The following is a 25,711-nucleotide window of genomic DNA, read 5'->3' as shown; positions in this document are numbered from 1 at the left end:
AGAAAGAAGCGTTTTTCGGGAAAACCTTATTAACATTTTTAATGTATCGAAAAAAAGCTTATTATTTGTTTTTTACAAAAGTTTACAGCATCAAAAATAAACGAGTTACACTGAAAAAAACAAAGTTGGCCCCTTTTTTTTGGTAAAAAAAATCGTGAAAACCTCCTTCTATTTAGCACCCTAAATGAAATTAATCGTTTGGCTTTACCATCTATTTTAACTGTATGTGTATTGTTTATATGATCTGTAAGTTTGATTGGTTTGAAATGCTTATTATTGAAAACATTTGGTTTTATAGTAAAAAAAAACTTTCTAAAAATTTTTGAAAAATTTCATTTTTTCAAAATAACTTAAAAAGTATTAGTGATAAGAAAAATCAAAGAGTAAAAAAATGTAGGTTTTGCTATTATAAATATGCTAGCTTCATTTTTTTCTCCGTAAGACAAAAATTGGTTAAGATATGGCTGTTCAAAATTTGCATACACTCGTGATTAGTGACCCATTCAAGCTTTCTCAATTATAACCCTTTCAAAAATAAACACTTTAAACCGGTAAGACTGACAGATCATATAAAAAATAGATAGGTAAGTAAATTGTTTGTAAAGCGGTAGCGATTAATTTCATTTGGAGAGCTAAACAGGGCGAGATTTTCATGCTTTTTTTACAAAAAAAAAGAGGGCCAACTTTATTTTGAGCGTAACTCGCTTATTTTTAATGATAAAACTTTTGTTAACAATTAAAACAAAGCTTTTTATAAACACTTTAGTTTAAATGGGTTTTTCCCGAAAAGTGCTTAATTTTTCGGTGATTTCACCTTGAAATATTCGATTTGGAATTAGACGAATAAGAACGATTTTTCATGAGCTACAACTTTGTTTTTATTTGATTGATAGACTTTACTGATACACCATTTTTTTTGGTTTTTTATAAGATACACTTTTGCTAAGGATATTTTTTCGATAAAATATTTACTTTTTGAGTTATTTGCGAAAAACCGTCTGAAAACGTAGTTTTTTTGTCGAAAAATCAACATTTTCAATGGCAAATAACTCGAAAAGTATCCCTAAAAAACTCTATAGAACAAAAGTTGCTTAAAATCAGCCAATTTATCCATTTCCGGTCTTATCTTGAACGTATGTTTTTTCACCCCCGAGAAGGGGTGACTGTCACCCCCCAAGTAAAAGCAACCAACGGCACAATTTCAACTTTGAAGTGGAGGGTAAGTAGAACCTAAATCCAAATTTTCATGCAATTCGGAGTTGCCCCTGAAAATTACACGGTATCGCCGAATTTCCCGTTCATTTACTGGGCTAGGTGGAAATTAGCCAATGATGATGAATAATCTAAATATACTGAAAACGTTCTATATGCATAAAAAATATGTACCTACCTCTACACAATTAACTGCTATTTCCAAAGATTTCCGCTTGTCAAGAAAATCGTGTGGTTTCTTTAAAGTATGGTTCTTCAACACTTCAGTCAATTTGGTAAGCTCGTCTACAACGCACGACGTGCATTTCTCTACAGATTCGTTATCGTCACTAGTCAGACTTATAAGAAATTCGAAAAATGAACTAAAAACTGTGAAATATGGAACCTCCAACGCACCATGCAACCTGGAAGGTAATGGTAAAGGCAATAGACCCTAAAAACGTTAAATACATACACTCAACATGCTCGGCGCAATTGAAAAAGTTACAATTCTGTTCACATCAATGTAGAATAATAACGTCAACTCTATTTATTTAATATTTTATTTATTAAAAAAATGCTGCTAAAGGAAAATTATGAACTTCGGGCAAATTTATTATGTCATACTTTGTTGCTTAAATAGTACTTTGTACTTATTATTTAGAATATGTGGAAAATCCGGGTAACACATTCACTGCAAAATATTTACAGATCAAATTCGGAAGTATTACAACAAATTGAAGCATAAGAAAGTGGCGTTAATAGGGATGATCCTAAACTTCCACCCAATATATTAAAAAAATCCAACATCCTAATTAAGATGGAACATATGCAGCTCTCAAAAACGGCTGAACCTGCTTGTGGGCACCTCTACGTTAAGACTATGCTCGGCTTGCGTGAATCACCTTGTACATTCAAAATTATACACTTCTTCAAGTAATTAACGCACCACCTTAAAAATTGTCATTTTGAATGTCTCGAATTTCCTAAATCTGTTGTCCGATTTAACTGATTTTTTTAACATGTTAGCGCCTTATTCTTTAACAATATCGCTGTAATAATATTGTTGCTAGACAGGTAAAGTGTCTTTGTATACCGGGTGTACCAATCAAACTGTTATTTTTTCTCAAAGTTCGCGTAACCCTGTGGAATATTCTAGCATTTATAAAATACTGAAATTAAAACTCAACTATGGCTTCATGTTTTCTAACATTCTGTTTTTGATCCATTCGCTTATGTTCGACAATAAAAAAGTTAGGTACTTTAACAACTAGCCTTGTTTTTCATCAAAACAGGGTGTTTTTAAGTAAGTATGGCAAACTTTAAGGGGTAATTCTGCATGAAAAAGTAATAACAGTTTGCTTTATAAACGTATGTCCGTAAATACTTCGTTTCCGAGATGGGGGTGTTGAAATTTGTCTTACAAACTACGATTTATGAATGGCTCTAAAACCGGTTGAGATATGCAAAAGAAATTTGGTAGGTTTTAAGAGGTTGTAGGTCATATTACCAGTATGGGCGCCAATAGTAAATATTAAATTATCAAAAAATGCGCAATAACTACCTCTTAAAACCCACCAAATTTAATCTGCATGTTTTAATCGGATTTAGAGCAATAAATAAAGTCAATCGTTAGTTTGTAAGAACAATTTCAACACTTCCTATCTCCGAAACGAAGCATTTGCGGGCATACGTTTATAAAGCAAACTGTCTGTGTATTATTCTGTTAAGCTGTGTGTATTACTTTTTCATGCAGAATTACCCCTAAAGTTTTGCCATACTTATTTAAATATTGACTAAAATATTTAAATACTGTATTGACTAAAAACAAGACTAGTTGTTAAAGTACCTAACTTTTTTATTATCCAACATAATCCAATGAATCAAAAAAGAGAATGTTAAGAAAACATGAGGCTAAAGTTGGGTTTTAATTTCAGTATTTTATAAATGCTACAATATTCCACAGGGTCGCGCGAACTTTTGAGAAAAAATCACAGTTTGATCGGTACACCCGGTATATAATGACAATTTACCTGTCTATCAAAAATATTACGACAGCGATATTGCTAAAGAATAAGGCTATCCGCTCCGAGCTTCGCTGGTATCGCCACCTACCTACAGGATTATTAGTATAACTTTTAACGGAAATTTTCTGGAAAGAAAAAAGTTTTGCCTATACTCTGTGAGTTTCGCTGGTATGGCTGCTATCGCCATCTAACGGTTGACTAGTGTTCCTATTTCGGCCGGAATTTTAAAGAGGACAGTAGAAAAGCAAATAATAGTTGTTTCAAAACTTATTATTTAATTCTTATCGTGTAATATTTACAACGTAAAGAAGTAATTGGATTGTAATCTATAATTAATAGCAGTAAGTACAGAAGTTATTATTCATTATGATTATTTTTAAGATTTTGCTTATCGTTTTGACGTTTATGTTGATAACTAATATTAGAAAAAATTTATTCTGCAAAAAGTATAATAATTTAATGTAATTATAGTATAATACTTCTTAAATATTAACTTATGAACGAAAGTTAACGGTATCCTACGTTTGCTGTGATTGGTCGTTATCTTCACGCATTCAAATTTTGTTTCAGGACTGGATTGTAAAATTGAAACCGTCAAAATTCGAGAGTGTGCTAACTAATTCTTTAGCTCAAATTTTTCTACCGTTATAAAATTAAAATTGTGTTTACTTACTTTTTTCTAATTGCATCAATCCATTTTTGTCGTTAAATCACCTCATGCTTAGCGACAGGAAAGTTGTAGAATACACAGTTACTATTGTAACCAATGAGACATTTAAAAGCTACAATATGCAACTCTTAATGCAGAACGTCAAAAAGCAAATTTCCAGTAAAGGTTTACAAACTTGTCACTACTGGCGCTCGCGAATTTTTAATTATCCCCTCTACAAACGAGCTCACAGCGTATAACACATTAAAAAATCACTTAAATCGGACATGTTTAGGAAATTCGAGACATCAAAAATGATCCATTCATAAGGTGGTGTGTTAATTTCTTGGAGAAATGTATTTAAAAAGTACTATGTATGAGATGTATGAGAGAAAATTATCAACGGTCAAGTATAAGGTTAGGCTGCAGAACAAAATTGCAAGATGCTTTTCAGGCAAAGATAGGACAACAAACATAGACACAACAAGGAGATAATTTGTCACACCAATCATCATTCTACACTAATGTGAAAAGATCTTTACGTATTTTATAATTACATTCGTCTATTTTTGTTTTCTGAGAATCTGCTTTCATTTTGCAATTCAAGTTTCTGCTATAAAACTATATTTTTCCGAAAAATGTATATCACAGCAACCTAAACAAAGTTAAAGACTATTTATTACCTGTTGAATTGGAGCAATTTTTTTATCTAAAATTTCTTCATATATACTCTTCCACTCGTCTAACAGTTTCCGCAAAGCTTTTATACATTCACTTCTGGTCCCGTCTATGGATTTGACAATTTCTATACCGTGTGCTATTCCGAGTAGAACCGAAGATCGTAGTTTTAGAAACCATATGTCCTGTTCGAACAGGTCTTTGGTTTGTTGCCAGTCTTCCGGTTGACCATTTATTCGTTCTGGGTCCCAAGTTGTATATGCACTAAGGTCGTGATTGTCGCTGGAAAGTAAAAAATGATATTTAAATCTTTTTCACACATTGTCAAAATAACTGTCAAAGTCGTGCTCGTTTTTCTTGGATTTATCCAAAAAAATATTAATTTTGGCAGTTTTTTGGTATATTCCGGGCTTATTTTAAAGTGTATTGATTTACTAAAAGTTTCTGTTTTGTGTGTTATACGGGTATAACATTATTTTGTTCCCCCATGGGGGAAACAAGTGTAGGGACGTCTTCGTTGACGAAAATGTCAGTAGATAATAGTGAGGCCTCTCTGGACAAAAATGCATACATGGAACCAGAAAAGAAAACCTTTAACCTGCTTTCAGATAAGTATAATATACAAAATATTTGGGTTTATATTGAGAGACTTAATAATGAAGGTAGTCTGGGCAAATTGCATCCTATGTGTGTCGCAGATATTTTATTTAAGAAACTTAAACTCACTAACATTGTAGAAATCAAAAGTTTAGGAAAAAATCGCATAAAAGTTATGTTGAAGTCCTTATAGGAGGCAAATAATTTAGTAAATAATAAGTCATTGAAATTGGAAAACCTTAAGGCTTACATACCAAATCATTTGTTGGAAATTAAGGGCATAGTACGCGATGTAGATACGAAATTTAATGTAGATTATTTAATGGAAAATATAGAATGTTCTTCTAAAGTCACTAATATATACAGAACCAAACGTAAAATTATAAATGACAATAAAGTTGAATTTGTCAATAAAAAAATGATAATAGTCACCTTTGAAGGCAACGTTTTGCCAAATTATGTTTCCTTTAATAAGGTATTTTGCCCCGTAGAACAGTATATTACAAGGGTCGTTCAGTGTTACAAATGTCTTTTATTTGGGCACGTATCCGGTCAGTGCAAAAGCACACAAGAACGATGTATGCAATGCAGTCAAATTAAAGAAAAAGATCACAATTGTAGTAAAGAAGTCATATTTTGTATGCATTGTAAGAGTAAGGAACATATTTCAATATCAAAAAAATGTCCTCAATTTGAGAAACAAAAACAAATTAAAAATATAATGGTTGAGCATAAGATGTCCTTTCTAGAGGCACGTAATTACTGTGACAAATCTTTTTCAAATTTTGTAAGCAATAATTCCTTTGAATGTTTAGCAGATAATGAAAGGAATTTTCCTAGTCTGCCTTCCACTAGTAAAAATATTTCGATATCTAAACCAGTTTCTAAAAACTCAACTTCTTTTGCTTTTACTCAACCTGAAATAAATAATACTAATAAAAAAAGAAAATTTAATTCACCAAGTGCACAGACGACTGCTGAGAAACCGATGTTCCCTTTTGTTTTCGGGCCTGATAAGCCTTTACCTGTTAATACAACCGTACCAAATTATGGTAATATTGAAATTAAGAAAAATGTAACAGAAATTCTTTCTACTTTTATATTGCAACTTTTACAAGGTATACAAAATTTTGATGATATAAGATCAATCGATAAAAAATTAATAGTCAGTAGCATTGAACAGGTATTGGAGGGTACTTTGATTCATATTAAATAAATAATGCCCTGTCAACCTAAATTAAAAATAATACAATGGAATGCTCGTTCTGCTGTCTCAAATAAAAATAGTTTGATGCATTACTTAGTAAGTAAAAAAATAGACATAGCTCTTATTAGTGAAACATGGTTTAAAAAAATGTGTTATATAATTTTAATGGATATAATCTGGTTCGTAATGATAGGTCAGATGGTTATGGTGGAGTTGCAATACTTATAAATAAATCAATTTGTTTTACTGAACTAAAAATAGAAAATAATAAGTACAATAATGAAATACAGTTATGTGCTATAAAAATTAAATATGGAAATAGACAAATTAGTTTTATATCACTGTATAGAGCACCTAAAATTAGATGCACAATAAATGATTGGATGAACATATTTTCCCAGGTACAAAAACCAGTTATAATTGGAGGTGATTTTAATGCCCATCATTCTGTTTGGGGTTCAAATACAAATGATGAAATTGGAATACAACTGATTAAAATGGCAGATGATCTTGAATTTACAGTTTTAAATAATGAAAATCCCACTTTACTAACTCAACCTAATCAGAATTACTCAATGATTGATGTTACTCTCTGCAGTCCTGATCTTGTTAGTAAGACTGAATGGTATGTCTCTTCAGACACTCTTGGATCGAATCACTTCGTTATACATGTGGATATTTGCATTAAAGACGAAACGGAAACAATTTTACCGAAAAATAAATGGAACATCAAAAAAGCGAATTGGCCTTTATATACTTCTTTGGTACAAAACTTTTTTAATAAAAATGGTGATGTTCAAAATAATGTATCAAGCAAATATGAATATTTAATAAATAGTATAAACTATGCTGCTGAGATTGCAATACCACAGTATACAACTTTTAAGCCAAGAACTCGAAATCTGTCACCGTGGTGGAATACTGAATGTGACATGATTATTAAAAAGCGCCAATTATCACTCAACGATTATAAAAAAGAACGTAATTTTGAGAACTATATAAAATGTCAATCAATTATGGCAAGTACCAAAAAAACAACTAAAAAGTATTGCAAAACAAAGCTGGGTCAATTGGGTTTCTTCTCTCAATAAATCAATTCCATCATCAGTACTCTGGACTCAAGCTAGGAAGTTATACAGAAAATCACCAATAAAATCAAAATCTTTTGAGAATGATTGGATAGAAGAGTTTTTTGACAAAATAGCCCCACCAACAGCAACATCTATGCCTAATGAATCTAAGAAAATCGATACTGACAAAAATCATTTTTTATTTCAACCTATTAGACTAACTGAACTAAGTTATACCTTAAATAATCGTCCTAGCACAAGTCCTGGCTATGACCATATTAAGTACCCTATGATTAATATGCTTCCTGCAATCGCTAAAGATCTTTTATTGGAAATATTTAATGAAGTCCTATATGCAGGTACGGAAGAATTTAAAGAAGTCATTGTCATTCCAATTTTAAAACCAAACAAAGATCCGAATCTGGCACAATCATACAGACCAATTTCACTTATGTCTTGTATTCTCAAAGTTTTAGAAAGGATACTAAAAGTAAGACTTGAATGGTGGATAAATGAGAAAAAACTACTTCCAAATTCTCAGTACGGCTACAGACAAGGATGTGGTACTATGGATGCCCTCGCTACTATTGTAACTCATATTCAAAATGCATATTCTCGAAATACATATGTACCAATGTTATGTTTGGATATTGAAGGTGGATATGACTGTGTTAATTTAGATATGCTAAAAGACAAAATGATTCATCGATTCGAAATACCTTCTCTTCTAGCTCAAAATATTGTCAATTTCTACAAAAACAGGAAAATATATATCAGGATTGAAAATAATAAACTCATTGGACCACGTTTTAATAGCTCAGGTCTTCCACAGGGGTCAGGTTTAAGTCCTTTTCTATTTAATCTTTACACAGCTGATTTTCATAATATTAGTATCGACAATATTTCGTTTAGTATAATACAATATGCTGATGACTTTTGTATTTATACTGAATCTAAAAAATATAATGATGGCTTAAACACATTGGAAAATATCCATGAACATTGCCGTGAGTGGTTTAAAAAAAATGGTTTTGAGTTAGCAAACAACAAGTCTAACATTTGTATATTCACTAGACACAATGTACCTCAAAGAGAACAAATACAATTAAATGATGATTACTTTCCTGTTTGTAAATCAGTAAAATATCTGGGTATGATTCTGGATACCAAATTGACCTGGAAACTGCACGTTGATTTTATGCTTGATAGATGCAGTAAAGCACTAAATTTTCTTAAGAGGATCGGTACGTATTTTCGGCTGTAATGCTATTCAAATGGGGATTCATTTTTTTCAAATCCTGAGAAAACTAATAAGTATTTTTGAAAAATTTAAACGCAGAATGAAAGATTACGTTATTAGCGAGGGCCGAAAGTCCCTGAGAACTTCTATAATGTTTATTTTAATAAGTTACAGGGGAGAAAAAACTAAGAGAAAATTTAGTGTGATTTTTAATTTCAAATATCTCATTCAAAATAAACTTTTTATTTATTCTAAGGGACTTTCGGCCCTCGGTAATAATTTAGTCTTTCATTCTGCGTTTAAATTTTTCAAAAATATTTATTGGTTTTTTCAGGATTTGAAAAAAATGAACACAATGCCGTGGTAATATTTTCCAAATCTGTCTTTGTCTTACAACGCACTCAACCGAATATAATATTGTCAGCATATTGTCAGTCAGACACTGACAATCAGTGACAATTTTAAATATTTGACATTGCATCGGGAATATTTTGAGAAATTGATTAAATATTATTGATATATAGTGTATTTGATAAATAATTGATTTAAGACGTGAACTTAATAAAAAGTTATTTATTGTGTATTATTTGTGGAAGATCCAAGCAGAGAATTTATCAGATATATCCTGTGATCCAAGTATTTTGTTGTTAGAGATGTTCAAAATTGTAAGCGTTCCAAAATAACAACATATTATTAAAAAATCACTTTAACACTTTTCCTCTTTTCTCGATTGATTATTACTTTTTGTTGTACAAATAGATTATTACAATCACTGAAAACATAGTTAGTGAAAAAATTATCACATTTATTAACTGAATTAATAATTTGCAATTATAAAAATAACAGTTATCCAAGAACATTCAAAAGCCATCTCTTTAAATTAATTATGACATTTTCAAGTAGAATGACATTCTAGTAATGTTTACATATCCATACCAGTGTGAATTTTACTACACGTAATTTGCCGTGTAAAGACAGAAAAAGTAGGGATACACGTAAAATATTTGCGAATTATGTACCCATAGCCTTAAATCAATTGCAAAAACTTGGTGGGGTGCAGATGTTGAAACATGTCTTTTATTTTATCGTTCATATATCAGATCTATTATAGATTATGGCTCAGTACTGTATGGATCGGCTAGTAAAAATATTTTAGGTCGCATAGAAGTTTTTCTAAACACAGTATTGCGCTGTTGCATAGGTGCTATGAGATCTACCCCTATTGAACCACTCTATGTTGAAACAATGGAACCGCCGACTAAATTCAGAAGGGAATATCTCAGTCAAAAATTTCTTCTTAAGATCCGATGTTACAACACTTGTTTATATAAAGAAATTAGTACTTTAAATTATTTTGATTTAACAAATAAATATTGGGCTCACAAAAACTCGCCACCGTTATGTGACGCATTTCGAAACACTGCGGATAATAATACTGAACTTGCAGTTGCAAATAAAGTGGTAGATTTCGAAGATTTCTTTGAGTTACTAAATCAAGTAGATATAATACAACCCAGCTATCATGAGCACTCTTTATTAAACAGTATTGTTTTAAACAACTACCTTACAAATTGGTCAAAATCTGTTTGTATTTATACAGATGCATCCAAAAGTTCAAATGGTACTGGTTGTGCCTTTTATATTCCAGATAAATTTATAGAAAAAATGTTTAAACTGCCCTCAAATTTCTCCATTTTTACTGCCGAGGCTGCGGCGGTATATGAGGCTTTAATTTATTTCAAGTTGGCATCCTATAATTCCGCAGTAATTTTATCTGATTCATTATCTGTGCTTACTGCTATTCAAACACCTCACCTACCTTGTAGTACTTCTAATCCATACATTTTTTTAATAAAAAAAATCTTATTTGAAATTAATAAACACACCCCAAAAATAAAGCTTATGTGGATCAAAGCACATTCAGGACTTACACATAATGAGCATGTAGACCAATTAGCTAAAAATTCCCTCATCCATGGAACAGTAACCAAATATCAGCCCTGCATTCTAGATGCTTTTGCTTGTTTAAGAAATGAACAGATGAAGAGCTGGAAAACACACTGGGAAAGGTACTGTAACATTTCAACAACACAATACAGTTTGATACAACCGATTATTCCGGAAAAACCTTGGTATAAGAATTTCACCCTCCCTCGCAAATACATATCCACCATCAGTAGAATTAGATTTGGACATGCATGTTATCCTGCACATTTATTTAAAATAAACATATTAGATTCGAATATTTGTCAAGAATGTGAGGTTAAAAGTGACTTGAACCACATATTTTTTGAATGCAAAAAGCATAAACACCTAACCAATCACCTAATTAAAAGAATTATAGACCAGAACATCCCACTCCCTGTAAATATTCTCTTTATTCTGTCACTGAATAAAAAGAAAATTTTTGACTGTTTGGTATCTTTCTTGTCGGATAGTAAAATATTATTGTAATTAGTTATAAGTATTTGTAAAATATGTTTAAGAAATATAAAAAAAAATAAAAAGAAAAAAAATAAAAACATGAAACAAACAAAATGAATAAAAAAAATTAATAATTAAAAAAAAATACATAAAAAAATAAAAAATTAAAGAAAAAATCACTAAGAGGATTTAAACCTCCGCAGGGATGAACTGGGTTGACATCCTATCGTAGTTACAAAAAAAAAATACAAAAAAGAATGCATTTATTTTAATATTAAGATTAATATTTTTATTTGTAAAATGTATACACTATGTGTTCTTGATAAACATTAAGTAGTATAATATATTTATATTTATTAACATAGTATGTACATTAGCTGTAATGAGTAGGTAAATAAGAAGTAAAAAAATTGTAATAATATTATACTAACCAAGTTTCACTAATTGGCAATATCTTTAATACATTTACTTTTGATTGAGACTGGCTGAATGACCATAGTCCAAGCCAAAAAAGAAAAAAAAAAAAAAAAAAAACCTTTTTCAAATACATACAGTAGGAAAAATGAAAGAGTACCCATGCGTCACCGATGATATGCATACGAATCAAATCAAAAATTACTAGTCAAAACAACGTCTAAACTAAGTTAATACTGTAAAAAAACGGATGTGACTACTACCCCACCGTACGATTTTTCGCTACGTAAATGTGTCAAAAATATTTTGTGATGTTATTCTTTTTCTGATAATACCTATATTTTTATTGGTAATAAATATTACTTTTACTACCGTAATTATTTGATATAGATTAATAATACAAAAATAATGAGTAAGCAAATATGGTTTTATGAATTTCTCCATGTTAAAGTTGCCGGACGTAAAAAGTAACAGGAATTTAAAAATGTCGTTTATGTCGGCTGCATTAAGTGACTTAAATGAAAGTAAACTTAATGAATTCAGATCATTTTGGTATCCAGATCATTTTCCAGACATTAACTGCAAATAAATGTACATTCGTAAAAATATACTAATCTGTAATTTTATACACTATGATTGAAAAGTAAGAGTAATATGTACACGTTTGGCAAACTCATAGACAGGAGTTAACCATATTGACAGATGATTGCTTACAAATTTTATTGACTTATTTCCATTAAATAAATACTTACCAAACAAAAAATACAATATAATATCAAAATAGCTTTTAAAAAAACTGAGTTTATTCAAGTACATACGACTGATTATTAAAATTTATAAACTCTACCGAACCTAACCCAGTTTCACTGTCAAAGTGACAGAAATTGAATCTGTCAGATTATAGTTGACCAGCACGATTACTCGAATAGTAGTTTATACAATCATTATTTCTACTGATGTTGAATGTTCTTCTAAGAATGACATTAGAAGTACAGAAATAGTCCAGTGTGAGTTTAAATTTTCTACTAAATTAATATAACTACGTTGAACAATTGTATCGCCGTCTCACTCTGTCAATTATAAATATGTAACTGCGTATGTCTTGGATAACGTTTTTGCTTAGTAGACAACACTTAATCTATCTCTCTAGTTTGTTATTTATAGAAAAAGGCAGCAAATCCAAAATATGTTCTTGATATGATCGTTCATGGGTATTCTTTCATTTTTCCGACTGTATATCTGTAATAAGTCCATATATCTGTAATAAGTCTTTATCTTTATGTTATAAGTCTTTATGTGTAATAATAAGTAAATAGTCTTTCAATCTTCATAAAGATAGAAAGAATATTTCGAAGAGTTGCTAACTGAACCCCAAATTATAGTCGAAGAAATACCAAATCCCAAAAGAGAAGACATTTTAAGAAATAATAAAAGATATGAAAAATGAAAAAAGCCCCGCGAGAGCAGCATTGTGGCAGAGCAATATAGTTCTGGAAAGAATTGTAAGGGATTTTAGGATAAATAGGTCGATACTCATCTCTACAAAGAGCACTAATGCTTAGCGAACGCTGATAATGTGGTTCCCACTGCAAGAAATGGAAAGGAACTGGCAAGTATAGCAAAAATACTGATTCAGGAAAGCTCTAAAATGGGACTGAAAGTTATTAATAAATCCAAATATGTACCGGGTGTCCCAATAAGAATGGCTCTCGGCCATATCTCAGGAACCGTTTATAGTACAGCTTTGAGAAAAAAATATTTATAACAAAAGTTGCCTCGGCAAAAGCCTGGAAATTATTTTAATAATTGTAGGTCCACCGCTAGAGGGCATAATTGAATATCAAAAATTTAAAAATCAAAATTTTACAAAATTTACCTAATGAAAGGGCACTGGAAATCCAATCATCATATTCTTCATAAAATTCTGCGCATATTTGATTTCACAAGTTGAAGTCTAACTTTGCAAATAACGGCCGGTTTCACAAAGTAAAGTTAACTTGTGGTTAAGAGATAACCAGAGGTTACCCCAAAATATGCGTTTTAGTTTCAGGTCAACGGCGAAGTATGGTTAACTCGCAGAATTTTTAACCAGAGGTTGGAGTGGGTTACCCTTATGTGTATATCCAGAAGGGTAACAATTATGAAACTGAAACGCATATTTTGGGGTAATTTTGAGGATATCTCTTAACCACAAGTTAACTTTACTTTGTGAAACCGGCCATAAGAGGTGGGTGTGAGTGGGAACCTTCTTATGAAAAAATGGCTGTAAGTCCGGTTCTGCTACATCGAATTTTGCATACTTGGTCTTGTTGAAAACAGCTTTTTTGTCAATGTAAGAGTCTTATTTTCGAAATAGCCTAATAAGTAATATGCCAGGCTTGTAGGCGTTATTTAATTATTTTCGGAAATCTAGTATTCTTTGGAGAATATTACCCAAGTAGCACCGAACGGGTTTATTAAGTCTTTTAAGGATGCTTTAAAACAGTAGAATAAAACTAAAATTAAAACCATTTCGTTTTTAAGTAAACCTTAAGGTTGCAATAAAACTGCCTCCAGCATAAAAGGGCCCACTCTGAAATAGATCAATAAAACCACAAATAAAAACCTTCTTAAAACTTTGTTTTCTTAAACAACTGCTTTTAAAGCGGTTGTGAAAGTGCTTTTAAAACCATGTTAAAAGACACTTTAAGTGCAGGCAGTTTTATAGCAAACTTAAAAAGGTTTCTTATATGGTGACTTTTCAAGACAATTTACCATATTAAATGATTCTTTAAACCCATACTCCATATATGCCAACAAATTTTTACATGTGTTATGATAGGTAGGTATTTAAGTATTTGTAACCATAAAGTAATAAAAAGTACTTGGTTATTTCGGACTGTCAAGGTAGAAAAACACATGCACGCCCAACTTTATTGATAATGTTAACAAAAATAGGTTTAAATAACTCACGCACCCTAACATTTCTGACTTTTAGCGAATAAAAAATAAAAATAATCAAAAAAAATTAAATCCGAAAAATATTAATTTGAAAGAAAAATACGTTTATCTACAATTTTAATGTTTTAATGTTAAAATAAATCGAATTTATGTCTTTAAGAGGCTTATTTATCATTTTTATGTAAGCCTTATATTGTAATCTATCATGGCTTTCAGCATCTCTAGAAAGCAATATGGCCGACATCCAAATAAAACTATTTGGTCTATCGACAGAGAATTGTTAAGATCAAATGGTTTTATTTTATACCTTTCGACGAGCATATATCCTACATAAAAGCAAGGTTGCCTTGGAATTAAAACAGTTTAGTTTTAATGCTGCTGTCAATAATGCCACTCGGTTTTAATGTGAATCTAACCTTAAAATCGAGGCGTTATAGTGCTGTGTGTGCTGTATTTTTCTTTTAAAATGACCAGTTCCTTTATACAGGGTGAGTCATGAGGAACTGTACATACTCCTACCTCGTATAGAGGCTCCTATGGGGAATAACAAATGACCATTAAAAAGTGTCTGCTCCCATTGATTAATAATATACTGGGCGAGTTTCGCATTTTGACAGAAATTTTTATTCGCCATAATTTTTGAACGGTCAGATCGATGTGTCTCTTATTTTGGTCAATCGTTACACTATTACCACCTTAGCAACTAATTTATTCAAACTAGAAAAAAATCAGGTGCGGCTTCAAAAAAATTAGTTCGTTTGGGTCTTATTTCACCCTGTATACGCTTTTTGAAAACTATAATATGAATTTTATAAATTAGACAAATAAGCAATTAAAATGACATATTTATTTTTTCCCCACACGATTACTTAATTTTTTATAAAAAAATCAAATTTGACTATGAATTAAAAGTTTGGTAAAGTGAACCATAGATTTAAAAAAATAACTTTTATTACAAAAATTAATTTTTTTTGAACAAATATTTAATTTATGTTACCACCCAATCAACTAATTTATACAAACTAGAAAAAAATCAGGCCCGGATTTAAAAAATTAGTTCATTTTAGTCTTAGAAAAAATTTCTCCCTGTATACGTTTTTTGAAAACTCTAATATGAGTTTTAGAAATTAGACAAATAGGCAATTAAAACGGCATATTTATTTTTTTCCCCACACGATTACTTAATTTTTTATAAAAAAATCAAATTTGACTGTGAATAATTAAAAGTTTGGTAAAGTGAACCATATTTACTAGAAACCAGATTAAAAAAAAACTTTTATTACAAAAATTAATTTTTTTTGAACAAATATTTAATTTATGTTACCACCCAATCACCTGATTTATTCAAACTAGAAAAAAATCAGGCCCGGATTTAAAAAATTAGTTCGTTTTGGTCTTAGAAAAAATTTCACCCTGTATAGGCTTTTTGAAAACTCTAGTATGAATTTTACAAATTAGACAAATAGGCAATTAAAACGGCATATTTATTTTTTCCCCACACAATTACTTATTTTTTTATTAAAAAATAAAATTTGTCAATATCGGAATTTAACCATAAAAATAAAAAAAAATTTAAATAACGTTTCTCTTAAAATTAAAAGCTTCACCATTTTTTTTTCTATACCACGTCTAGATCTAAAACCCATAACACTTCTCTTTGGACTCTATAGTTTAACATAGACGTGATCAAATAGATAAATTTTAAATTTTTTCACTTAATTTTTGCGATTTAACTTTGCAATTAACGAATATGCACCTTTCATTTTTAAAAATTCATAATTTTTATGAAAAGAAGACTGAAAGTCTACAACAATTTTCATAGTCTTCACAACGGTAGGAGATATGTGCTGTAAAAATTTCAGCAAAAAAAAACATATTAAACCGGAACGGAGTTGTAGCAAGTTAAACCGTGATTTCATTTTTTTATTTTCATTTTTGGGTTAAAATTCCGATTTTGACAAATTTGATTTTTTAATAAAAAATTAAGTAATCGTGTGGGGAAAAAATAAATATGCCATTTTAATTGCCTATTTGTCTGATTTCTAAAATTCATATTAGAAATATCAGAAAGCGTATAGAGGGTGAAATTTTTTCTAAGACCAAAACGAACTAATTTTTTAAATCCGGGCCTGATTTTTTTCTAGTTTGAATAAATCAGTTGATTAGGTGGTAACATACATTAACTATTTGTCCAAAAAAAATTAATTTTTGTAATAAGTTATTTTTTTTAATCTATGGTTCATTTTACCAAACTTTTAATTCATAGTCAAATTTGATTTTTTTATAAAAAAAAAATAGTAATCGTGTGGGGAAAAAAATAAATATGTAATTTGAGTTGCTTATTTGTCTAATTTGTAAAATTCATATTATAGTTTTCAAAAAGCGTATACAGGGTGAAATTTTTTCTAATACCCAAACGAACTAATTTTTTTGAAGGCGGACCTGATTTTTTTCTAGTTTGAATAAATCAGTTGATTAGGTGGTAATAGTGTAACGATTGACCAAAATAAGAGACACATCGATCTGACCGTTCAACAATTATGACGAATACAAATTTCTGTCAAAATGCGAAACTCGCCCTGCATATTATTAAACAATGGGAGCAGACACTTTTTAATGGTCATTTGTTATTCTCCATAGGAGCCTCTATACGAGGCAGGAGTATGTACAGTTTCTCATGACTCACCCTGTATTTTAGGTACTTGTGACTTATTTCTTCCATACTAACTGTACTTCCACTTTTTACAACACACTACACCACTGTTTCGCTCTAAAACAAATGGCCGACCATTTTGAACATGAAAGAAGAGGGGATGAGTTTAGTTTTATTGTTTCTAACAAGAAGCATAGTTTAGTCTTTACGATAACCAAATTGATTCAGTTAAGAGCGTTTGGTTTTAATGTCGCCTACTAATTGCTTTTAAGAAAGGAACTTTAAAGAAAACTAAAAAAATAGTTTTAAGGCATATGTTTTACTGACATAATAGTCTTAAGATAAAGTAGTTTTAATAATACGTTTTATTAGTAATATTAGGAGAATCTTTAAAACTGCAATAAAACTAAAAGGTAACAAACTTAAATCTAATAAAACCAAACAGTCCGGAAGTTCTTCATAAAACTGATTAGTTTTAAAGTGAACTGAAAATAAACCATTTTAAAACTACACTAACACAAATTATCTATTAAGATTAATTATTAGTCTTATTTGATACTCTTAATAGATACTTTAAAACTAGTGACAAATGCTTAAGAGTTTTAAAGTTCTGGAAGTATATCTACAAGGCAACTTTAAAACCATTATCTTCTTATTTTCCAAAATAAAACCTTTATAAACCTTAAATAAAACTAAAATGTTTTTATTGTGCTACTTGGGGAATTTTCATGCAAAATTCATGCCCTAAAATGTAACCACCTACTGCCCCGCATCGACCCCCACTTTTTTTTAAACAGCAAGTGTGGTCGAGTGGCACATCATTTGAAAGGTTATTTTTTTCTCTAAACGACGCTCTATTTTTTTTTAATTTACGTAATAAGTTTGAAGATAATTTTGGACTTAACAAATCTATTATAAATTTGTTAAATCCAAAATTATCTTTAAAGTTATTCCGCAAATTAAAAAAAATAGAGGGTTCTGTCGAGAAAAAAAAAATAACTTTCAAATGATGCGCTATTCGACCACACTTGTTATTTAAAAAAAACTGGGGGTTGATGCGGGACAGGGAAATGGGGACGAATATTGCATGAAAATTCGTCCCCCTTTCAATACAAATTGACATGTTTTTTTAAATTCTGAAGAATCTCTTGGTTTCTGAGTTACTGGGGGTGGGGTCAAATGTTCGTTGGAACACTCTGTATGTATCTGTAAACAATTTTGTATATACATATGTACATTATACTTACATTAATGATTTCCAGTTTATGTTACAATCCTGTGGAGTTATGGCTAAAGAATATAACGTTTCCAACGACATACATTCCACCAAATTTAAGATAATCCTATCTACGACTACTGTGGAATAATGTAAACTGTTGTTCAGTCTTTCTCTAAAGTCCATAAACTCATCGATTTTCATAAACGAACCAAATTTATAGGAGAATGTCAAATGATCCGAACTCTAAAACGTCAACGGTTAGTAAATATGAAGTTGGTACCAAGGATTGATAAATCTTTAATGGGATGGTCAGATGGTTTTTGGAACGCCAAAGCTTATTAATGATTTTTTCGATACCGTTGCATTGTATTCGTTCTATATTACGCGACGTCATAATAGTAGCAAAGACACGTATCTAATGCCCATCTGGCATGACACCATGTTTGATTTTTCAATGCTATTGAATTTTATTTGCCAAAAACTATCACATGACACCCCGCATATCACGATTGGACCATTAGGAGCAAAGAAATATACACAATGCCCTTCTGGCATAACGCGTATTTGATTTTTCAGTACTACTGCATTGTATTCGCCAAAAGCTTTTACATCACACCCAGCGCCTCACGATCGGAACATTAGGAGCAAAGTTACGTACCCAATACCTTTCTGGCATCACGCCATATTTCTTTTTTCAATGCTATTGCAATATATTCCCAAGTACACACAATTCTCTGGCGCAAGCCCCAGCTAAAACATTGCTGTGCCAAACACCGAGACAACAGTGGTCCAACTAAGTTTGTAACGGTCCGAAAATCATTATCATTTTTGCTTCACCCTGTATGCTAAACCCGTTTCAGAAATTGTATTGTGTTGTTTCGTGGAATTGTTTGGTTCTTTCGTTCTCACGATATTGGATCAGTCACAGGCAGAAGTTTTGTTTCTCGTGAATGGATAAATTTTTATTTCTCCACGTGTTTATTTTAATTAGTACCGTAAAAAGGAATCAGAGTTGTAAATCTTTCACTAATGTGTTTTTGGCGACTGTGAAACTGTGGAATGTTATTTTAAGAGCTGGCTTGTTTATATAAAGCAATAACAGCATAATATGTACTTGTCATGCATCTATTCCTTTGTAAAGTGACTTTAATGAAGTGAACTGCGCCTTGGACTTTTGAAAACCAACCAAGAGAAGATACAGGACTAGTACAAGGTATTATTTTTTTGTAAACTTTTAATTCTTTTTAGTAAACATGATCTCTTATTTTTGTAAAACCGCTAGAGATCACAATTCTTTTTAATTTAATTTTATTTTGTTTCAATAAATATTGTTTGATTCATTGTAAAATACTATTTTTATTATTGTCTTTTCCCTTTCTCTTGTTTCGTAAGTACAACAAAGATTTGGCTTAGTAAAGACATAAGGTAAGTCACGCCATATTTGCTTTCATTTAAAAGTATATGATTTTGTATTGACTATATTCTTGTTTAATTTTTGATCTAGCTAACTTTTCTTTAATGTTTCTATCTTTGTATGTTTGGTTGCCATAAGGAAACCAGTGGCGCCCAATATTTTATTTCTTTTTATTTTTTTGATATTCTATTTGATTTTTCTATTTTTTTATTTCTAAGCTAATAAGAGGATATTAATAACACCCCGTTAAGAACCCCCACCCATATCTCTTCCGTACCGAGGACTTGTTCTTCAAATTGTGTAACACGTTAACATCCCCTTATATGACATATCAACATCTTGTCAAATTCCATTTTCCATTTTCCTACAGGGTGATCTTCGTCGTTACAAGTTATAGTCAATTCTTCTGCGTACAATGACTACTAAATGCAACGGTATGATTTTACCGGTTAATTTGCTACGATGTCTGTTTATAAAAGTTAATGTTATATATATACTTGTATACATTGTTAAAATCATGATTTGGGAGTGCTCCTCGTAACATTCATACTGTTGATAACGTGTGTTGGTTTGTTTATTCCTAGTGCATCTTTATTGTGTATATAATTCTCTACAGCCAAAGTTATACTCCACTGGACGAACTTTAGCACATTTACTTTCCAAAAGACCATCGCTTAAAAAATTTACAATCCTTAGAAATATTTCAACGTCTCTTACATCTTTGTAATTACTAGAAAAAAATTTCAGAGTCGCATCAAAAAGATTCGTACATAGTGTGAAGAGTCCCGTCGTGGGTAACCTGGCACAATGGATAAATCCTAAAGAGTCTAATTGCAAATGCTTCACATCTAAACTGCAGTACATATCGTGAGCACTTATGCTTCCACCTACAAAAAAATACGTGTTAGTTACAACAATTTAGATTCAGAGGACTAGGAACGAGAGAAACTCTGTTCGCTTTTAACATTCTCACGCAAAGACGACTAGATATAAACCAGGATCTCTATGTCTGCTTTATAGATTATCAAAAGGCTTTTGATAGAGTACAACATCAGAAACTCATAGAACTTTTAAAAGAAAAGAATGTGGACAGTCGAGATATACGGGTTATTGTCAATCTGTACTGGAACCAAAAAGCAAAGATTAAAATCGAAAATGTGGAAACAGAAACTATAGCAATCCAAAGAGGTGCTAGACAGGGTTGCGTGTTGTCTCCAGTGTTATTCATTTTGTACAGCAAAGTTTTTTAGGGAAGCAATAAAAGAGGAAGAACAAGGTATATCAATAAACGGAAAAATCTTGAACAAAATAATATTCGCAGACAACACCGCTATTTTTGCAGACAGTCTCGAAGCATTGCAACGATTAGTAAATAGATCACATCAAGTCAATATAAAATATGGATTACAGATGAACGTTAAGAAAACCAAGTTCATGATTATTTCTAAGCAACATACAGTAGGAAGGCTAGATATCGAGGGAAAACAAGTAGAAAACTACAAATATCTGGAAACCTGAGTAAATGAAAATAATAACCAAGCAAAGAAATCAGGACACGCATTGAAATTGCAAGAGAAGCACTTATAAAAATAATTGATGGATTCGACCGTTACTTGATGGTTCATTTTATCTATCAATAAAACACTGAAAATGTTTGTTTTCTATACTTCGACAAAATTTATTATAACTATGTGACTACAGCGGTTTCGGCAGAGTGCTTTTCTCAAGTGATTTAGTTTACCATGGGTTTGCCTTTTTAAACAAAACTACCAAGAACATAGAGAAAAGCATCATTGCAAAATCTATTACCAATGTTTGTAGTGAAACTAATAATTCCTGTTACAAAGATAACCATAAAACATGACAAAATATTTACAAAAGCAGACAAAGGTAACACTACTATTGCTAGAGATAAAAGAGACTATAATGACAAAACAATAGAATTTTTAAATAACCAAAATAGTATAACATTAAACAAAGACCCCACAGAAAAATACCGAAAACAAATTAAACTAGCCATTGAAAATTCAAATTCCATATTAAATTCAACAGAACAGAAATACCTTAATATTATGAACCCACAACCTCCTAACTTATACTCTTTTATTAAACTACACAAACCTGAGCACCCAGTAAGGCCTGTAGTTTCTTTTTATACAGCTCCGTCATATAAACTTTCAAAAAAACTGTCAGATATTACAGAATACACTAAATTTTCACCTAAATTCACCGTATAAAAACACTAGAACTAGTTAATAAAATACAACATTTTCAATTGCCCAACAACTCCAGACTAATTTCATTTGACGTAAAAAATATTTTTCCTAGTGTTCCTCCTACAGAAACTTTTGTTCTAGTTAAAAATCTTTTACACCATAATAGTACAAATCCGATCATTGCATCTAAAATTTTACACCTTCTTGGAATTTGCATAAATCAAGACTATTTTGAATTCAATAATCAAATATACACAAACAACAGTGCAGGACTTATTATGGGTAATCCTCTAAGCCCTAAGCCCATTGCTATCAGATATATTTATGAACCAGCTTGAAACAACAATTTCTAAACATCCCGTATTTAAAGAGTTCTTATATTGGTGGAGATACGTGGATGATGTACTATAGTCTGTTCGCTAAAGTCAGACGCAACTTTCTAGATATTTTAGTCGGCAATTTTGCCAATTTTAGTAAAATTGGCAAAAAGTAATTACTAAATAGTTACTAATCACTAAATAGTTAGTAATTTTGCCAATTTTTGCAAAATTGCCAAAAAACAAAAAAATTATCGACTAAAATATCTAGCCAGTTGCGTCTGAGTTTAGCGAACCGACTATAGTATGCTTTACAGGAACTAACAGGCAACTTGACCAATTTCTATCATACATTAATTTACTTCATAGTAATATTGAGTTTACAATAAAAACAGAACAGAATAAGTCCATAAACTTTCTAGATGTAACAATTACCAGACTACACAACAAACATGAGTTCTCCGTATATCATAAACCTACCCATACTGACACAACTATACACAATTCATCATCCCATCCCACACAACACAAATTAGCAGCCTACCATAGCATGATACATAGACTGAGAGAAATTCCCATGTCAAAAAATAACTCCGAAATAGAACTGAACATCATTAAACAAATAGCAGTAAACAATGGCTATAACAAACAAACAATTAATACAATTTTAAACCAAAAACTCCATAAGAAAGCCCTGAAATTAGTCTATCCACCACCACAGAAAGAACCCAGTACCTTCTGCTCTATCACATATACTGGCAAGATAACAACAAAAATAACCAGGTACATAAAAAAGAAAGGAATAACACCAGCTTTCAGAACTAACAACAACTTAAACAAATATATTAAGAACAATAAGAGCCGAAAGAAGAAACAATTACATAGTGATGTCTACAAACTAACTTGTGGTGACTGTCCGAAAGCTTACATCGGTCAAACTGGCACAGCCTTTGACAAACGGATAGCAGAACACAAAAGGGGTTTCAACAATAGAAAAACAGACACTTCTACATACGCACTTCACCTTCTAGATCATAATCATTCTTTTAATGAAGAGTTTCAAATTCTCCATATTCAAAATAAAGGCCTTAAGCTATCTTTATTAGAATCTATGGAAATTAATAAATTGAAAAATACAGATATAATTCTGAATGACCAACTCGAAACTCTTTAACAGCTCTCCACTCCCCAACCTCTTCAGTTAAAGACTTTAAAAAGGCAAACCCATAGTAAACTAAATCACTTGAGAAAGGCACTCTGCCGAAACAGCTGTAGTCACATAGTTATACGTTTTGTCGAACTATAGAAAACAAACGTTTTCAGTGTTTTATTGTTAGACTTATAAAAATGAAAAAAATGTTTGTTAATCGAGACCTTCCGCTGGAGCTGAGGATAACAGCCTTAAGATGCCTACGTGTTCTCGACTTTGTTGTATGGAATATCAAGTTGGACACTAAAAGTGGATAATAATATAAAGAAATTTGAAGCATCTGAGATGTGGTGCTATAGAAGGATTTTGAAAATACCGTGGATCCAACGAGTTACAAGTGCAGAAGTGTTAAGAAGCCTACAAAGGATAAAGAACATCAAAAAAAGAAAGCTGGAATATTTAGGCCAATTGACCAGAGGAGCGAAATATGAGATAATAAGGCTCATAATGCAAGGTAAAATTAAGGGTAAAAGATCCACAGCAAGACTAAGAATTTGATGGCTGAGAAACCTAAGAGAGTGATATAGTTGCAGCTCAGTAGATATTTTCTGAGCAGCTGCCAATAAGGTACGGATAACTGTGATGATAGCCAGCATCCGATAAGAGAAGAAACAAGAAGAAGAAGGATAATCCACTGGACACAAAATCATGAAAATAAGCATGACGGAGTAAGTCCATCATATGTATAACTAAGGGCCGGTTGTTCGAACGCTAATCAACATTGATCACTATCAAATATTTAATTACTGTCAATGTCAACTTTGGTTGGGTTGCTGAAAACATAGTTAATTATAATTATGAGATTAGTTAGTCAATTAACATAACAATTATTAACATAATTGATTAACTAATTTCATAATTGTCATCAATAATTATGTTTTCGGCAACCCAACCAAAGTTGACATTGACAGTTGTGACAGTAATTAAGTATTTGATAGTGATCAATACTGATTAGCGTTCGAACAACCGGCCCTTAATGTTCTAAAAAAAATACTCACCCAACTCATGATACAGCCTAATCGCTAACAACTTAGCATGGAAATTACTGGGAGAATAATTCAACAGACACTCTAGTAGCCTCAGAGCCACTTGTATGCAATTTGAGCTCTTCTCTATGTGTGCTAAATCGTATAACACGTGCGCTGCCATCAGAGCATACGGATCAGACGGACCTAAGTCTGTAGGAAGGAGGTTTTCGCCGTACGTTTGAAAACCGTGTTGATAATGAAGGGATAAGGCGGTTATTAGGGCTCTCAGATGATCCGGTTGGAGGTTCCGATGGCCACCGCACAGCCTTGAAAGTTGTAAAGCGGATATGTGCCTTTGCATTTGTCTTTCCTAAAACAATAAATAATGGGTATGTATTTGTACATGCATGTTTTAATTTAAATACTGGATGATCTGATAACTAACCTCCTTTCATATGAATAACATGTTTTCTTGAAAATTCTTTTATTTTAGTCGATACAATCTTCTTTTAGCCCAATACAACGATTCCAACGATTTTCCAACTGGAAGCTCTGCAAAATAGCTGTTTGTTTCTTCAATTATCTCTTCGTTCGAGCTGAATTTTTTATTTATCAGCCATCTCTTCAGATTTCGGAACACATAATATTCGGAGGGGGCCAAATCAGGAGAATAGGCCGCATGAGAAAACAATTCGAACCCCAACTCACGAATTTTATTTCTCAAATAATATTGTTTAATGAGTGATCGAAAACGTTTTTCTCCATATGCGTCATTTTTTCAAACACGTCAACTTTATGCAGCTGTCAAAAATATACTAATGGCCGCATCGCGCTAAAATTTGACACACAATTTATATATTAACATAGAGAGAGCGTCAGTGACGACACTTTTTTTTGTGGCTCAGTGCTGTTTCACTCTTACACAGTAAAGCTGCGACACTAGTCCTCCCTTTCCGTGCCTATACCCCCACTCAATTTCATGCTAGTTTCTCGATACAATGTGGCAGAAAGAGATAGCATCAAACCAGTCCAAGAGATATTGTCATCAGGAAGCGCGGACGATACGCTCATTCTGCGTTAATAAATAAGTCTATGATTTGCCATGTATGCCTAAAAAAGGTTAGAATTTCTAGAAGTAATGTTTTTTGTGAGATCGCAGCGCCCCAATTGGCCAAGGAGGTTACTTATCAGACCACCAAATAGTTGGTACTTAAGTATGTATGACACTGGACTGATGCTACAAAATATTGGTTTCATCCCCACTGACATTACAAAGT

General features: G+C 31.5%; 1 protein-coding gene across 1 annotated transcript in view; it reads right to left on the bottom strand.

Moving 5' to 3' along the window:
* LOC114333085 (phagocyte signaling-impaired protein) overlaps positions 1 to 25,711 on the bottom strand; it is a 51,290-nt gene that overhangs the window by 7,550 nt on the left and 18,029 nt on the right. The window contains exons 6-10 of the mRNA XM_028282910.2: positions 24,465 to 24,804; positions 20,441 to 20,610; positions 18,338 to 18,552; positions 4,551 to 4,827; positions 1,391 to 1,645 (exon numbers count right to left, since the gene is read on the bottom strand). Of these exons, the coding sequence (XP_028138711.2) occupies positions 1,391 to 1,645; positions 4,551 to 4,827; positions 18,338 to 18,552; positions 20,441 to 20,610; positions 24,465 to 24,804 (1,257 nt within the window). The remainder of the gene's footprint in view (positions 1 to 1,390; positions 1,646 to 4,550; positions 4,828 to 18,337; positions 18,553 to 20,440; positions 20,611 to 24,464; positions 24,805 to 25,711) is intronic.

The sequence above is a fragment of the Diabrotica virgifera genome, chromosome 7, assembly GCF_917563875.1.
Source record: "Diabrotica virgifera virgifera chromosome 7, PGI_DIABVI_V3a".
NCBI lineage: Eukaryota > Metazoa > Arthropoda > Insecta > Coleoptera > Chrysomelidae > Diabrotica > Diabrotica virgifera.
This window is presented reverse-complemented; position numbering and strand designations above follow the sequence as displayed.